This window comes from Anolis carolinensis, chromosome 2 (genome assembly GCF_035594765.1).
Source record: "Anolis carolinensis isolate JA03-04 chromosome 2, rAnoCar3.1.pri, whole genome shotgun sequence".
Taxonomy (NCBI): domain Eukaryota; kingdom Metazoa; phylum Chordata; class Lepidosauria; order Squamata; family Dactyloidae; genus Anolis; species Anolis carolinensis.
Window position 1 is genome coordinate 177560945 of NC_085842.1, and position 14080 is coordinate 177575024.

Consider the following 14080-nt stretch of genomic DNA (forward strand, 5'->3'; position numbering starts at 1 on the left):
TTGCAGCTTATGCTTAATGGTAGGGATGGGGAAGATAAGGCTCTCCAGAAATTGTTCGAATGCAGCTCCATCAGCCATAGCTGATGGTTTTTAACTCTGAATATGTTAAGATGGATTTAAACTGTGAATTTTTTAACTGTGAATTTTTTAATTTAAATTATATTTAATTCTGTTTCAATGTTTTCATATTTGGATATTTTAAATTGTATGCTAATGCTTTTATGTCAAGCCACTTTGAATCTCCTTCAGGAGAGATAATGCGGAATATAAATCAACTAGCTGTGCCCGGCCACGCATTGCTGTGGCGAAGTCTGGTGGTATGGGAAATAAAGTATTGAGGAATTGGTGGTAGTTAAGGTCAAGGGTAAAGGTTTTCCCCAGACATTAAGTCCAGTCGTGTCTTACTCTGGAGGTTGGTGCTCATCTCCATTTCTAAGCCGAAGAGCCGGCGTTGTCCGTAGACTCCTCCAAGGTCATGTGGGATGACTACATGGAGCGGCGTTACCTTCCTGCCGGAGCAGTACCTATTGATCTACTCACATTGGCATGTTTTCGAACTTCTGGGTTGGCAGAAGCTGGGGCTAACAGTGGGGGCTCACTCCGCTCCCCCAATTCAAACCTGCGGCCTTTCGGTCCAGAAGTTCAGCAGCTCAGCGCTTTAACACGCTGCGCCATCAGGGGATATTATTTCCTAAAGGTTGTGAACATACAATATTTCTGATTGGTTTTTTTGTTTGTTGGAGGCAAGTATGAATGCTGCAACTAGGAAAAATGATTAGGATGTAATGGCCTTGCAGCTTTAAAGCCTGGCTGTTTCCTCCCTGAGTGAATTTTTTGTTGGGAGGTGTTAGCTGGCCCTGATTGTTTCCTGTCTGGAATTCCCTTGTTGTCAGAGTGGTGTTGTTTGCGATATTTTATGTGCTTCTACTGTCTGTGGCCCTGAGAAAACAGAGGATTTTCCAGACTTTGATGATGGGAATACTTTGTTGGGAGGTGTTAGCTGGCCCTGATTGTTTCCTGTGTGGAATTCCCGTTTATTTACTGTCCTGGTTTTAGAGATTATATTGTTCTGCATTATTCTATCCCAGTAATTATTTCATATTAAAGAAGAATCTCACTTATCCAACATTCGCTTATACAATGTTCTGGATTATCCAATGCAGTCTGCCTTTTCATAATCAATGTTTTTGTAGTCCGTGTTTTAAATTCATTGTGATATTTTAGTGGTAAATTTGTAAATACAGTACAGTAGAGTCTCACTTATCCAACATAAACGGGCAGGCAGAACGTTGGATAAGCGAATATGTTGGATAATGAGGAATTAAGGATAACCCTATTAAACATCAAATTAAGTTATGATTTTACAAATTAAGCACCAAAACATCATGTTAGACAACAAATTTGTCAGAAAAAGTAGTTCAGTACACAGTAATGCTATATAGTAATTACTGTATTTATGAATTTAGCACCAAAATATCACAGTATATTGAAAGCATTGACTACAAAAATGCATTGGATAATCCAGAACGTTGGATAAGCGAGTGTTGGATAAGTGAGACTCTACTGTAAATACTACATAGCATTACTGCGCATGGAACTACTTTTTCTGTCAAATTTGTTGTATAATATGATGTTTTGGTGCTTAATTTGTATAACGATTACCTAATTTGATGTTTAATTGGCTTTTCCTGAATCCCTTCTTATTATCCAACATATTCACTTATCCTGCCGGCCTGTTTACGTTGGATAAGTGAGACTCTACTGTATATTTCTAATCTTATATTATCTGCTTAGAACTGGATTATATGAGGCTCCTTCTTCACAGCTGTATAAAATGCACACTGAAGTGGATTATATGGTAGTGTGGAGTCAAGATAATCCAGTGCAAAGCAGATAATATAAGATTATTAATGGGTTATATAGCTGTGTTGAAGGGCCTTGAGTCTACACTGCCACATAATCCAGTGCAAATTAGATAATCTGTGGAAGAAGTCTAAGTGAGGCCTAAATCTGCCTGTCCTCTAACTGAAACCTGGTTGTCCCTTGGTTGCTAGGCAACCAAGTGGGCCGAGATTAGCCCTCTAAACTGGCAGCAATTGGATAAAAAAAATTATTGCTCTCCCTCTAATTAGGACTTTATTTTTCTTTTCTTTTTGTTGTATCAACCTTGAGGCGTGGATGATGGGTTGTGTTGTCAAATTTTGAGGTTGGGGGGCCTGTACTTTTGTTGTTTTGTGAATCGCCGTGATGCCATCACTCTTTTATATATATAGATATACAGTAGAGTCTCACTTATCCAACATAAACGGACCGGCAGAATGTTGGATAAGCAAATATGTTGGATAATAAGGAGAGATTAAGGAAAAGCCTATTAAACATCAAATTAGGTTAGGATTTTACAAATTAAGCACCAAAACATCATGTTTAACATCAAATTTGACAGAAAAAATAGTTCAATACATAGTAATGCTATGTAGTAATTACTGTATTTATGAATTTAGCACCAAAATATCACGATATATTGAAAACACTGACTACAAAAATGCGTTGGATAATCCAGAATGTTCGATAAGCGAGTGTTGAATAAGTGAGACTCTACTGTAATAATAATAAATAATAGCCAGAATTGTCGGTTGTAATACATTCAGAATGCTGGAAGCTGTAGTCAACAACATTTGGAACATAACATGATTACCACTCTTGCTGTGTTAGTGTTAGTTGTGTTAGTATGCATATGTAGTGAATCACTACTAAGCTATCCATTGTTGAGCATTCAACACATTGGGATAAACCACCCCACAACTGCACCAAAAAAATTAAACCAAACTGCACCCACCCCCTAGGGAATTTACAACCCAAATCAATCCTTCTGACAGTTTGAGTGAGCCCTGTGAGAAATTGCATGTAACTTCTCTGTCTTTTCACACAAAAAATTCTTCAAAATCCTATTAACCTTGAGCTGACCTCATCTTGAGATTTTTAAGGCACTCGTGTGGTGACTATTGTAGTTGTAATGATCAAAATCTGCTCCCATGTTCAAACCTCCCTGGTTCCTGCTACTTCACAATACAGTTGTTTTGTCGTGTAATTTCTTTACAGACAAACTCTATTCAGATACACAGTGGAAAGACAAAATTATCAGCCTACGCAAGGGGAAACGGAAATGGAATTGTATTCTCTTGACAAGGTAGGAACGTATTATTTCCTGCATGAAAGACAAAGGTCAAGCTAGCCAGGAACTGTGCAATTCAATTAGAGGACACAAAGAAAGAATTCAGATTTGAAAGGTTGAAGATTGAAACCTGTGGGGGAGGACAAGGTAAAAAAAAGATTTGTAGAACGAATAGGAAAGGTTTAGTCACCATGTTCTGTAGAAGTAAATCAGTGAGTAGTAGAAGCAAAGAATTTTTGACAAGGAGGAATATGATGTGTAAAGACATTCTTTGTTTCAATGGGTTCTTTAAAAAACCAACAAGAATATATGTCAACATCTATAGGTAGATGTCCATTGATGGAAGTACCGTAATTCTATTTCCAGAATCAGCAGATTAGCCCCCACCTTGGCCACATTCCGGAAAGAGCTGAACACTTGGCTATTTCGATGTGTGTTTGACTGATTCGGCTCAAATTGATGGTGTCCTTTCACCTCCACCTATACCCAGTTATTGCATTTTGTCCAGCTCAGAGGTTGCAAGATATTTCACATATTTTACTGCCTTACCTCCAATCCTGATTATGCTTGCTGCGCCTAGAAGGCTATTGGTTGTTGTGTTTTTATTGTATTTTATATGTCTTTGATTGTACATGTTTATATGTTTTAAATGTACCTTGTTGTTGTATTTTGTGGTGTTATTTGGGCTTGGTTCCCATGTGAGCCTCCCCGAGTCCCTTCGGGGAGATGGGGCGGGATACAAGGATAAAGTTATTTATTATTTCCATCTCTTCTCCCATACCCTCCATCTGCCATCAATGGGATTTTCTTCTTCCCTTTTCTATCAGTTCTCCATGATGCTTGGAAACCTGCAGGTTTTCAGGCATCATGGAGAACTGATAAATATTGAAAGTGCATGGGGGATACAGAGTGAGTTACACCCAATCTTCACATTTGCTGGGATTAGAGGCACAGGACCCCTGCAAAAGTGAAAAACCACAAATTAAAATATTACTTGTTTTCCCTCAAATAGCACATATCTATGTCCTCCGGTATGATTCTCTGGTAAACTTCCAGCAGAAGCTGACCACAAAGTTGTGCCGGAGGACCTTGCATGTTTTCCCACTAAGAATCTGTAGGTCCTCTACTGTTAATTTCCATTTAATCAAACACACAAATCAAATGTGCAAACTCGTAAATGTGGCAGGCCCACTGCACATTAATGGATGTTAGCCATACCTTGTTAACTATTTTGCCATTTTGGAAGATAAAATAAAACCATATTATTATCATCACCATGATGTTATTGTTGTTGAAAGAAGTCACCCCTAGTTCTACCATCTTGTATTTCATACTGTAGTTTGGGATGAGTTTGATCTTTAGAAATGCACCTACTCCTTGCGCATATACTAATCCTCATCACCAAATGCTGTCAAGGTGAAGATTAAAATGTTAACCTTTGCTGACATTATACTGAGCGCTTGAGATTTGCACCAGCAATCCAGTGCTCTTATCCCTATTGAACCGCTTCCTGAAATAGATGAAATTAAAAGATTAGACTGTCATTCAGACCTGACCTAAGTAACCTAGCTTGCACCTGTTCTTCTCCATGAATAGGCAATGCCATCACATAAATAGAGCTGTTCATTCAAGGGCTTAAGATCTCTAATTTTTCCACTTTATTCATAAATAACATGAAAGAGAGGGTTTCAACCATCTGCATCAAATCAGTGCAGTTCTGGTAGGGCTATGTATTCTGAAGACTAGTAGTCAAGAATTTAAAGTTGAAAGGCTATCAATCAGATTGTATTTGGGAAACAACTGACACAAACTTTTTAGTATTTTAGGGTTAAAAATCAAGATACATATAGCCAAGCCAGAACAGAGTGTAGTCAAGATAACAACAGAGTATGATCAAGGACTCCATTAGACAGGTAAAATTCTATGGCAATTGGACCTTTCTTCAGGCACAGAGGCCGCTGGATCCCATCACATGACGTTGATCTATTTTTGGCAGGGCTCTGTGCCTGAAGAGAGCAGGAGGCATAGAAAACAATGAGAAGGGGGGTTAAGCTGGGCAGCAGCTCTTCATTCTGTGGGATAAGGTGTGGGGCAATGGGTTCCCTGTGCTGGGCCTTGCTGGATACACTATGATTTGCGGCAAATCCTCTCGCTATCGCCCAGATCAGTAACCCCAGTGTGATGAGGTCCCAAGTCATTAATGAGAAGAAGAAAAAATAAGCTAGGAAAGGCTGCAGCAGTTTGCCTTTTCCTGAATCTGCTGAGAAGAATAAGATTCAACACTCTCTCCTCCTTGATGAGTTTACTGTGTACAAACTACTTTTACACTTTGGCCTCAGTTTGTACCCATAGAAATTGTTGCACTAGAGCCCTAAAACACCTTTTCATCACAAAGCACACTCTGTCCAGGTAATCAAGTAAGTAAAAGTTTATTAAGAGAAGAGTATATAAAAATAAGAAAATCTAAGAAGGAGAATCAAAGTTCAACAAGTTATTTCCAAGATAGCCAAGATTCCAAAATCTTTTCAAATACAGTCTCACGAGTCAACCCACAGATATATCCATAAACATGATACCATGAATCCAAGGTACGCAACCTATGCCACACATGAAACTAGAAACAGGAGCAAACTTAGGAACTTGAAGACATGAATCCAAAGACTTAGGATAAGAACGAGAGCTATTCACCTGAATACAATGTTGCTCTCACAAAGGATTGTACCAGCAGAAAACCACTTAAAAGGCCTCAGTCCCCCCCCCATGACATCATATTATTCTGAAGTGCCCTGAAATTTGCAGTCAATGGGCAAGATGTAACTCTTTCAAGCATTAAACACATTTTATGAAGTTCCTGAAAGATATACACTTCCTTGCTTTTCAGACATACACTGGTGAATCATATGAACCATATTTTAAATAACTATCAACATTCACTGGTATACAGTAGAGTCTCACTTATCCAACACTCGCTTATCCAACGTTCTGGATTATCTAATGCATTTTTTAAGTCAATGTTTTCAATATATCGTGATATTTTGGTGCTAAATTCATTAATACAGTAGTTACTACATAGCATTACTGCGTACTGAACTACTTTTTCTCCCAAATTTGTTGTCTAACATGATGCTTTGGTGCTTTATTTGTAAAATCATAACCTAATTTGATATTTAATAGGCTTTTCCTTAATGCCTCCTTATTATCCAACATATTCGCTTATCCAACATTCTGCGGGCCCGTTTATGTTGGATAAGTGAGACTCTACTGTATCTCCAAATTTTAAGACATTCATAAAAACACTTTTATATCAGCTAATGTTGATATTTACCAAATGTTGGACAATCGCTTCCATCCATTTCCAATATGGCTATTCTGGGATATTTTTGGATCTGAAGATACCATATTCCACCCCATAAAAGGAATCCTGAACTAAAGGGAACAAATTGATTGTGGCTTGTTCTCTGACATTTTCACCTCCAGATGAGGTAAAGCAATTTGAAATTGGCAATTACTGACCTAAAGTTGTCTCAAAAAGTACCCATACAAGTATCTGAAGGGACCCACTGCATTTTGTCGCAAATTAACACCCATTCTTTCTAATAATGGCGGAAAAGCTTCCTGCCTTGCCATGCTTTTATAGTCCCAAATGTCTCTTAGCATTTATCTTCACCAAAGCTCCCTTAAACTCAGTTTAAACATCTCAAGAAAAATGCAGCTCTGTGACTCTCCATTATCATACTTCAATATCCAAGCTGATGAAGAAGACTATGAGCTTTAAAAGTTTTTGTATTTTGTACCTTTTAGTTATCATCTTGTTGGACTTTTATGAGAGGGGAATTTTGCTATATATTGCTGTATGGCCAACATATCATGGATGTATATCAGTTTCTCAATTGATCAATCTCAGTAGAAGGTGCTCAAACCACAAAGTCAAAACACACTGACACATTTCTCTTCCCAAGCTATTCATTGGGACAGCGTTTATAGCATGCTTCAGGGTTTGCCTTCAATAAACTTAGTTGGCAGGGCACCAAAGGAGGGTAGAATTGTTGCCACTGACCATCATGACAAGCCCATTCAATACTTTGTAGGGAGGGAAAGCTGTCATTTACAGGCTTATTAGTGGATTGCATATTTTGCCTTGTAATATTTCATGGCAGTGGTGCCATTAGGTGAGCAATTTAGGGCAGAGCAATTCAGGACAGATGAAAAGCAGTGTTTCCAAACATGGCAGGGCTGGTTCCCCATACTTTGACTTTCCCACTATCACTCTGAAGAGTCCCCCTGACAAACCATTACATCCAGAGTCTAAAATTACCTAGCTCCACCGTTGATCCAAGCATGATAAAGAAAACTCTGACTCTCTTGATGATGCTTTAACTCAGAATTACATGTGAGAAGAAAATAATTACTGTTGTTGTTGTTGTTGTTGTTGTTGGGTGCCTTCAAGTTGGTTCTGACTTATGCCAGTCCTTAGAGCATAAATCATGGAATGCTTCTAGAATTGGGAATGTGTGACTCGCTCAAGGTCATCTAGTAGGTTTCCATGGCCAAGTGAGGAATCAAACCATGACTTCTAGAGTCATAGTCAATGCTCAAACAACTATACGACACTGGCTTTTTGTTTTATCAAAATTAAAATCCCTGGACGACCAGCAGAACTGTTTGCAATAGCATGCATAATGCACATGATTTAAAAACATATGTTTGCTCTCTTTATTAGGAGTGGAAATCCAACCGTAACTTATTTTCTTCACAGTGTCAGGGTGGCAATTGACCTGAAGATGTCTCCACAAGGCAGGAAGAATGGATTATTTTGAGTGTCCTCCCAATATCCAAGAGAGAGATAAAATAGTTGTGAATATTAGATGAGATTATATAAAGGAGATTAGTTAGTAGGCACTGTTTTCCAGTGCTTCTGACTGTCAAGACTTACCAAACATAGCATGCGGGATGTCGCAGACGGTGACCTTCTGAGTTTGCATTTTGATGCCAGAACTTGGATCCTGCATCTCCACCATCAGAACTTCAAGCTGTGGGTGTCAGAGTGAAAATAAATATAAGCAATGATAACTAAAATCAATGCTAAAGCATGAGTGAAGACTAGCTAGAATTGCAACAATTTCCAGTTCTGTTTTCTAGCTATCCTATTTGAGGGATGGGGAACCTTCAGATGGTTTGAACGGTAATTTATTTGCAATCAGCATTCATCCTTGGAGATGAAGTCCAAAAGAAATAGCCCACCATATATACATTTGACTGGATTTTGACTGGATTTATATACTGTAACAAGCCCTGCTAACCATACATTTGACTGATTTTTTACAAATGTTCAGCAAGACCTTCCAGAAGGACAGATTATAGCTACATGAAATCCATTATATCAAAAAAAAAAAACCAAGTATTGTGATTACGATCCCACCAGGTTCCAATAGTAAGAACACTTAATGATAGGTCCTATGCTCCCTATTAAGAAGATACCATCAATCCTCTGTATTCAGAATCTTTGAATTCAATCATTCATGGCTTGAAAATTCAACCCTTGATTTTGCCCCTTTATATTTTACTATGCCACTGTATATACTGCTATACATTAGTGGTCAGACAAGAATGAATATACACAGACTGCCTTTTGTGGGGGTGGGGGGGGGCATTAAAGGAAAAAGTTAATATGGAAATGCTGGCTCTAGGCCCAACCTAAGGGTAAAACACTTAAGGACCAAATTATTTAATGTGTTAAATATCTGTGATGACATTTAAGATAACTTCCCCTTACTCTATGGCAGCAGATCTCAAAGTGTGCTCCACGGCGCCCCTGCGGTTCCCTCCTCTTTTTCTCTCCTCCTCTTCCAAGCTTTCCCTCTTCTTTCCTGCCTCCCTCGCTGACAAAAGCCTTTTTCCTTTGCCTCAAAGGCTATTTTCCTCACGTTCTTCACTGCCCAGAGCTTTTCTTCATTGCCTTCTTTGCTTCCAAAACCCTATTTCCCTCCCATTGCTCAGCGGGGTGCTTTTCCTTCATGGCAAAAGGGAGTTGAACTGGATGGCCCCCGGGGTTTCTAATAATAATAATAATAATAATAATAATAATAATAATAATAATAATAATAATGTTTTCCAGCACTTTACCCCCAGCCCCGGTCTTATGGTCCGTGTTTTGCACAAGTCCTTGCCCTGCCCTCTCGAATCTGATCATGCTCACTATATTCCTGTTTCTGGTTGTTAATGTTGGTTGTTGTATTTTATGATGTTTTCACTCTGATGTTTTAATTGTTTTAATTAGATTGTTTATATGTTATTATGTTTTTAAATGTGTTTTAGCTTGTAATCTTTGTTTATGCTGAGCTTGGTCCCCATGTAAGCTGCCCCGAGCCCCCTTGGGGAGATGGTGGCAGGATATAAAAATGTTGTTGTTGTTGTTGTTTTTATGTTTGATGAGTAAAAGAGCAGGAAAAGTTATTTTTGAGACTTCCCAAGCCTCCCTTCTTCCTCCTCCAATTGTGATTTTGCTTATTTAAATGGAATTTGATTTTTGGTTTACTACGTGGTTTTAAAAAATATTTCTCCTGGTCATAAAAATGCCAGGGAAGGCACATGACATTATTGCTTCCACACACACACACCTCCAGGAGAAGCAAATCACCTTTCAAACAAATTTCCGGTATTTCCCCAACTGCTTACCTTTAAAAAAAAAAGAAGAAGAAGAAGAGTTTCAAGACAAAACATGGACTTCAGGTCATTTCCCTAATACATACACCATCTTTTGATTAACTGGCAGCTTCTGTAAATCCTAGTATCTCAAAAAATAATAACATTTTCCAAAAATTCAGAGTTCACCTAAATGTTTGAATGAATGCATCTTGAAATTTTAATTGCCATGGGAACTTGGGAGCACTTCAGATTTTCTAAAATTACAACTTCTAGAAATCCATAGTACTGAGTCACGACAGTCAAAGTGGTATCAAGCTGCATCAATTCTATAGTGCAGATGTATTCCCAGTGCTGTTCGTTTGGCTTAACAAACTTCACATAGGAGGAAATCAGTAAGAAACAATCAGGGCCAGTTAACACCTCCCAACAAAAGATTGCCCCAGACAGGAAGCAGCCAGGTTTGAACCTGCAAGACTATTTAATGCTAATCAAGCTGGCCAATTGCAATATTCACACTTGCCTCAGGCAGAAAAAAGTTCTTTCTCCCACCCTGGACATTCCGCAGATATATAAACCCCACTTGCCTAGTTTCCAACAGACCTCACAACCTCTGAGGGTGACTGCCATAGATGTGGCTGAAACATCAGGAGAGAATGCTTCTGGAACATGGCCTACAACCCGGAAAACTCACAACAACCCAGTGATTTTGGCTATGAAAGCCTTCGACAACACATTAATGGGAAACTTCAGAATCAGAATTTAGCCACAGGTCTCCGTGCATTTAGGATAAAGTTCCCCTCCCTATGCTCCCCCCTTTTTTGTCCAGAATCATTTAATCTGGGTCCCATTTTAGCCTTCAAGACCACAGAGTCTAAATATAACAACAAGGGGCACTTAGTCAGAATATCCCAGCTGTGCCATCCAGATACACTTCCATCAGTTAAGAGCAAACAAGTTGTTCAGAGAACCCGCAATAACCCTTTGTTACAAGGCAGACTGTTTTCCTAATGAGCAAAGAACTACAGAGACTTTGTTGTGTTCCTGCTGAGGAACCCGTTGTCATTTTAGAATATATATTATCAAAGAGAACAAGCAAGATTAGCTAGGCAGCGTTGGCTGGGTGCTGCCCACGGACTCAGCCACAATCCGTGCCCTTTGCTGATGAGAACTCAGTGGGTCGCCTTCTTTTTCTCAGAAGGGAAGTGGCTGTTTATTAAGAGTTCCCTGTTTTAAGTCAAGAGGGATGCTTCTCAAGGGAGGTTATAGATTTTAATGTGTTTGCTTATTTACAACTGGTAGAAAGATGTAAGCAGGATAAGAAAGCATTGGTTACAAAGACTAGGGGAAATTAATTTACTCTGAACCGTATAAAGCTGATGAATATGGAAATTAATGCAGTTTTTGGATTTATTTGGTGTGGGGTGTAGAGTTCCCTATTGAAACCATAGAGGTGGAATGTTTGGCCTGAAATATGAGGTCATGAAAATGTTGTGGATTCCTACATTACCAATGTTCCACGGTGTCTTATGACAATACTTTTCCAACATTCTTTTAGTGAATCAATTTTCTTTGGATTGTTTTTTCATGCTGTTTATTGATGTTTTCTTGGGAAATTTTAGTTGCTTCCCTGAGAAAGGATGGGGTACAAGTTGAATAGATGCAGGGAATGCTATGGATGTATCATATCTGGATTTCAGTAAGGCCTTCAACAAGGTTCCCCACGACCTTCTGGCAAACATATTCGTCAAATGTGGGCTAGGCAAAACTACGGTTAGGTGGATCTGTTATTGGCTAAGTGAACAAACCCAAAGAGTGCTCACCAATGCATCATCTTCATCCTGGAAAGAAATGACGAGTGGAGTGCCGCAGGGTTCCATCTTGGGCCCGGTTCTGTTCAACATCTTTATTACTGACTTAGATGAAGGGCTAGAAGGCATGATCATCAAGTTTGCAGACTAAACCAAACTGTGAGGGATAGCTAACACTCCAGAATGAAGGAGCAGAATCCAAAACGATCTTAACAGATTAGAGAGATGGGGCAAAACTAACAAAATGAAGTTCAACAGGGACAAATGCAAGATACTCCAATTAGGCAGGAAAAATGGAATGCAAAGATACAGAATGGGGGACACCTCGCTCAACAGCAGTATGTGTGAAAAAGACCTTTGAGTCCTCGTGGACAAGAAGTTAAACATGAGCCAACAATGAGGTGCAGCGGCAAAAAAGGCCAATGGGATATTGGCCTGCATAAATAGGAGTATAGTGTCTACATTCAGGGAAGTCATGCTAGCCCTCTATTTTGCCTTGGTCAGACTACAACTGTAATCACACTGTGTGATTCTGGGCACTGCAATTGAAGGGAGAGGTTGACAATTTGGAAGCTGAGACTAGGATGCGGAACAATGGCTTCAAACTACAGGAAAGGAGATTCCACCTGAACATCAGGAAGAACTTCCTCACTGTGAGGGCTGTTCGACAGTGGAACTCTCTCCCCCGGGCTGTGGTGGAGGATCCTTCTTTGGAAGCTTTTAAGCAGAGGCTGGATGGCCATCTGTCGGGGGCACTTTGAATGAGATTTTCCTGCTTCCTGCAAGGGGTTGGACTGGATGGCCCTTGAGATCTCTTCCAACTCTATGATTCTATGATTCTATGATTTCCCTGACCTATCATACATTGTTTTGCACTATCCCATGTCCGACACTTTTATAGCCTGGTCATGCCCATTATTGTAATCATGATCATTGGTTCTTGAACATGGTCTGATGGAGCTTCAATCTTGGAAGGTGATGCTGTCAAGGTGATGGATGCCATATGCCAGCAAATATGGAAAACACAAGATTGGCCATCTGATTGGAAAAAATCAATTTATATCCCCATACCAAAAAAGGAAAACGCTAAAGAATGCTCAAACTTCCGTACAGTGGCACTTATTTCCCATGCCAGTAAGGTAATGCTCAAGATCCTGCAAGTCAGACTCCAGCAATACATGGAGCGAGAGTTGCCAGATGTCCAAGCTGGGTTTAGAAAAGGCAGAGGAACCAGAGACCAAATTGCCAACATCCGCTGGATAATGGAGGAAGCCAGGGAGTTTCAGGAAAACATCTACTTCTGCTTTATTGACTATTCTAAAGCCTTCGACTGTGTGGATCATAACAAACTATGGCATGTTCTTGGTGGTATGGGGATACCAAGTCACCTTGTCTGTCTCCTGAGAAATCTGTATAAAGACCAAGTAGCCACAGTAAGAACAGATCACGGAACAACAGACTGGTTCAAGATTGGGAAAGAAGTGTGACAGGGCTGCATACTTTCACCCTATCTATTCAACTTGTACGCAGAACACATCATGCGACATGCGGGACTTGAGGAATCCAAGGACAGAGTTAAAATTGCTGGAAGAAACATCAACAACCTTAGGTATGCAGATGATACCACTCTGATGGCCGAAAGTGAGGAAGAGCTGAGGAGCCTTATCACCAAAGTGAAAAAAGAAAGTGCAAACGCTGGGTTGCAGTTAAACATCAAGAAAACCAAGATCATGGCAACTACACCTATTGATAACTGGCAAATAGAGGGAGAAAGCGTGGAGGCAGTGACAGACTTTATATTTCTAGGCGCGAAGATCACTGCAGATACAGACTGCAGCCAGGAAATCAGAAGACGTTTACTTCTTGGGAGGAGAGCAATGGCCAACCTTGACAAAATAGTGAAGAGCAGAGACATCACACTGGCAACAAAGGTCCGCATAGTCAAAGCAATGGTATTCCCCATAGTAACCTATGGATGCGAAAGGTGGACCATAAGGAAGGCTGAGTGAAGGAAGATAGATGCTCTTGAACTCCGGTTCTGGAGGAAAATCCTGAGAGTGCCTTGGACCGCAAGAAGATCCAACCATTCCATCATCCAGGAAATAATGCCCGGCTGCTCACTGGAGGGAAGGATATTAGAGGCAAAGTTGAAGTATTTTGGTCATATCATGAGGAGACAGGAAAGCTTGGAAAAGATGCTGGGGAAAATGGAAGGAAAAAGTAAGAGAGGCCGACCAAGGGCGAGATGGATGGACGGTATCCTTGAAGTGACTGGCCTGACCTTGAAGGAACTGGGGGCAGCGATGGCGGACAGGGAGCTCTGGCGTAGGCTGGTCCAGGAGGTCACGAAGAGTCGGAAATGACTATGTGACTGAGAGAGAGAGAGAGAGCAATCCAAACAATTCTTAGCACTAATAAACTCTTCATATACCATCAGTCCCGGTGACAACAGAAG

The 14080-nt window shown here is 40.0% G+C and overlaps 1 protein-coding gene across 2 annotated transcripts in view; it reads right to left on the reverse strand.

The window, feature by feature from the left end:
* Positions 1–14080, reverse strand: part of rgs9 (regulator of G protein signaling 9) — a 127564-nt gene that overhangs the window by 96045 nt on the left and 17439 nt on the right. Inside the window, exons 1-2 of one of the 2 annotated variants that reach the window (XM_062971155.1) lie at positions 9790–11196; positions 8106–8202 (exon numbers count right to left, since the gene is read on the reverse strand). In XM_062971155.1, the coding sequence (XP_062827225.1) occupies positions 8106–8190 (85 nt within the window). In that variant the 5' untranslated portion in view covers positions 8191–8202; positions 9790–11196. Of the gene's footprint in view, positions 1–8105; positions 8203–9789; positions 11197–14080 lie in introns of those variants that run through there. The other variant, XM_062971154.1, reaches the window with a different exon arrangement.